At 37.8% G+C, this 3885-nt stretch overlaps 2 protein-coding genes across 2 annotated transcripts; both read left to right on the top strand.

Annotated features, from left to right (window-relative positions):
- Positions 1-774: 774 nt before the first annotated feature.
- GCK72_011169 (uncharacterized protein) lies at positions 775-1065 on the top strand (the record flags this gene model as incomplete). Its single annotated transcript, XM_003093416.2, has 1 exon — positions 775-1065. The coding sequence occupies one exon, from the start codon at positions 775-777 to the stop codon at positions 1063-1065; it is 291 nt and encodes a 96-aa protein (XP_003093464.2).
- A 2107-nt stretch (positions 1066-3172) lies between these two features.
- On the top strand, positions 3173-3475 carry GCK72_011168 (uncharacterized protein; the record flags this gene model as incomplete). The annotated part of the gene is made up of 1 exon (XM_003093403.2): positions 3173-3475. One exon carries the CDS (start codon positions 3173-3175, stop codon positions 3473-3475), a length of 303 nt encoding a protein of 100 aa, XP_003093451.2.
- Between the last annotated feature and the right edge of the window lie 410 nt (positions 3476-3885).

The raw sequence follows: 3885 nt of genomic DNA, 5'->3' as shown, positions 1-3885 counted from the left end.
AATAGTTCAAAAGTAGAGCTTCATTTTGTAGTTAACAACTTTTTGTTAGCTCCGCCCACTTTTGAGATACGCGTCTTTAAAGATGGTAGGTCCGTGAAGCAAGTTTTCTGCCGTTTTCAAAGACGCGTATCTCAGAAGTGGGCGGAGCTAGCAAAAAGTTGTCTACTACGAAAATAAAGTCCTTAAAATTTACTATATTTTTGTAGTTGACAATTTTTTTCTAGCTTTTTACACTGCAGAGTTACACTGCTTTGAAGTTTTGCCCCATATAACATTGGCTGTATCCAGTTGAAAATGACAAAACTTTGAGAGGGTGTTACGGTATCACGGATTGTTCCACTAAGTAAAATTTTTGATAGATCATATAGTTCAAAGGTAGAGCTTCATTTCTGTAGTTAACGACTTTTTGTTAGCTCCGCCCACTTTTGAGATATGCACCTTTAAAAATGGTAGGTCCGTTAAGCAAGAAAACGCGATGTTTCTCATTGCCGGTTTCAATTTTTTTCTTTCTCAAAAGTGGGCGGTGCTAACAAAAAGTTGTCAACCACAAAAATAAAGCTCTATTTGTGATCTATACACTGCATAAACAGTCAATATTGTGAGACTATTAGGGAGGCCGTGTCACACTCTTAAATTTGGACATTTTCAACTGAAAACAGCCAAAGTTGTAAATCTTACTGCACGGTAACTTTGCAAACAACGGTTCTAAAAAGGGAATATTTTGAAAAGGGTTACCACCGCAAACCGCCAAATCATCCCTTTTAAATTTCCAGAATGGAAGCATTCACCGAACGGATCTCCGGATCAAACCTCGTCCCTCTCATCGATCCACACTTCGGGAAACTTTTGGAAGCGAAACCAGAAGACCTATCTCAGGCGATCGACGTGTTTCTCAACCATTTGAAGCGATTCGATGATCATCCAGACCGACAAGTCCTTATCACTTACCGACAGTGTGCTCTGTTTCTGAAGGAGAAGCGAGAGAGGGATGCGGAGAAAGAGAAAAATGTGAATGAGGGAGTGAGGAGGAGGGGAATGGTCAAGCAACTCAACAGCAGTGAATGATCTCAATCTTTGGTTTTTTTTTCATGTGATTACTTTGTGATTCAAACATCTAAATAAATGATGCTCAATAAATGATGAAAGAAAGAAACCACGTCAAAGACGCGCCAGATCGTCACTTAGGATTTTTCAGAAAAAATTCAATAAATTTCACACATTTTCCAATAAAAACCATAATTTTCTAGCAAAAACTGACAAAGTTACAGATTTTAGAAACGTTTCGAAAATCCTGGAAAAACGGCATGAATCTGGGTATAATTTCAGTTTTTTTTTTAAATTTTAACCAACTTTTTAGATTCATCAAGTCAAGACCTTCCAAATGAGTATAATCATACCTAGATTTATAGCGAATTGGGTTACTGTGCTGATTTCAAAAATAAAGATTTTATCAAGTTTGAACCTCATCTGATTGAGATACGTCAGTTTGAAAAATTTTCCATAACTTTTCAATTTTACAACAGAAGAATCTTTTAATTTCAAGCTTAATTCCTCAAGTTTTCGCATTTCTCTTCCTCAGAATTCCAACAACTTTGGTCATTTTCAGTCGAAAATTGCAAACTTCGAGAGGGTGTCGTGGTTACACTGGTTGTCTCACAAAGTAGATTTTTAATGAATTATACAGAACAAAGGTAGAGCTTCACTTTTGTAGTTGACCACTTTTCTGTACGGGCACTTCCTAGCAAGTTACACATTGTCAAAGTAATTTCTCCCTCAAGTCGACCAATTTCAGTGCAAAATAGTGCGGTTTTCGAGCTGTCGTCTTAAAATGACCATAACTCTCTAGGGAGTGTCCGTACAAAAAAGTTTTCAACTACAAAAGTGAAGCGCTAGATTTGATCTAGAAGATAAAATAAATTAAAGACGGAAAAGACCACAAGCGGTAGCGAACCCTGGTATCCATTCTCATATGCATCTTGACCTTCTTGGCCAAGTCTGGTTTTTGGGGTTTTGCTATAAAATATGGTTCCCGACATGGAAAAATTGGTTTTGAATAGTTAAAAATGGAATTTTCCGGTTGTTTCGATGTAAAAATCCCATTTTGGCGTTAAAAATGAAATACTAATTTCAGCTGTTTTTTCTTCAATTTTTGCGAATTTCCAACTTAAAGTTCTTCATTTTCAACTAAAAAACTGGAAATGTAGCGTCTTTATGCCCAATAGTGTATAATTGTTTTTCAAATTTTCATACTCTTTCTTTGGTTTTTACGCAAATTACGCTTCTTCTGCAGGTGAGCCCGTATTTGCTTCTCTAGCTCTCTAACAACCGCCCATCTTTCATTTTTTCTATTTCCAGCTAGAGAACGAGAGAGTGCTGAAACACATAACACGAAAGAGAAAAAGTGCTTATCACGGAGAATGGGGGCTAAAGGGGGAAAAGTGGAGCTCAAGGGGAAACATGAGAAGAGAGGAATGGACGGAGCCGTGCGCGACGGGGATTCAGTTGCTATGCATTTTTTATGCAGCGGGCTTCTTGACTACCCTTTTTCTCGTTTTTTTTCTTTCTATTGAATTAATCATTCCGAAGTGAAACAATATGGGACGTGTCCTATATAATTGGAAAGCTGAGAAAACGCTGATCAGAATATATATTCAGTTTTAGCTCTCGAAGCGTGGTATTCGAGAAAAACCAGTTAGGAAAAAAAGTGACATATACCGTAAAAACTGTATTAGAGCGACACCTTTAATATAACGACACCTCTAATAGAACGACAGCCGAATTAAGCTTCGAAAAATAGAGCGACAGCCTCTAGTAGAACGACAGCCTCTAATAGACCGACACTCTGTTTTTGGGTATTTTCGTTGTTTTTTCATTAATTTTTCATGTTTCTTTCTTCTGATTTCACTTTTATTCGCATAAATCGAACCTGACTGACTTTTAGAACTTCGTTCGAAAAATAAACCGACAGCCTCTAGTAGAACGACAGCCTCTAATAGAACGAAAACAAAAACCTGTTCGAAAAATAGAGCGACATGTCGCTCTAATACAGTTTTTACGGTATTTTAAATCAGCGTGATTTCAGCTTTCCAATGATACGGGTCCTAGTGAGTTAGTTCTAAATCGGCTAGTTTTAAAACGTCCCTTCTCCGTTTTGACAGTACAAATTTCCAGAATGAACTCGGATCAGTTCGCTGCAATGTTCGACGTCATCGAGCCAACTTTCACTGCGATGATAGAAGCAAATCCAGAAGATATGAATTCGAAGACCGAGGCGTTTCTCGAAGTCTTGCGTCAATTCGACAACCATCCACTGAAAGACCGTGTCGAAGTTTTCCGCGAATATGCTATCCTACTGAGATTCGAGAGAGAAAAGGAGTCCAACAAGGAGAATCGAAATGGGGTTGTTGAGCCGCCGCCGACTCAACCACTACGTCGTCCACGTCGTCTCTATCTCCTTATGCTGAGAGGCTGGTGAACCATATAATTTGTTTGTCTTCTTTGTATTATATTATCTTGAAACTTTTATTCAATAAATGAAGACAAACTGAAAATATATGCCCTACGTCAGAGGTGGGGGATCTCTTTCTGCTCCGTTTCAGCTAGAAAACTGAAATAGCATGAGAGATGGAGAGAGAAGACACCAAAAGCGGCTCATGAGATAATAAGAGAGATAAACAACTGGAAAAAAGAGAGAGCTGTGTGACATTAATTCTAGTTGCCCGCTCAGATCAAGTCTTCACGTTTGTATTTATGACATTGTGGGGATACATCCAAGGACTGAAGTTATATTTTTATTTCAGATTATAATACCTCAAATAATTTTTTTTTAAAACTTTTATTGAATCGGTACGGAATAGGTTCAGTGGTATTTAAGTTTATTGAAAG

This window comes from Caenorhabditis remanei, chromosome III, assembly GCF_010183535.1.
Source record: "Caenorhabditis remanei strain PX506 chromosome III, whole genome shotgun sequence".
Lineage (NCBI taxonomy): Eukaryota > Metazoa > Nematoda > Chromadorea > Rhabditida > Rhabditidae > Caenorhabditis > Caenorhabditis remanei.
Note: the sequence above shows the minus strand (reverse complement) of the source record. Positions and strands in the feature narration are given on the sequence as shown.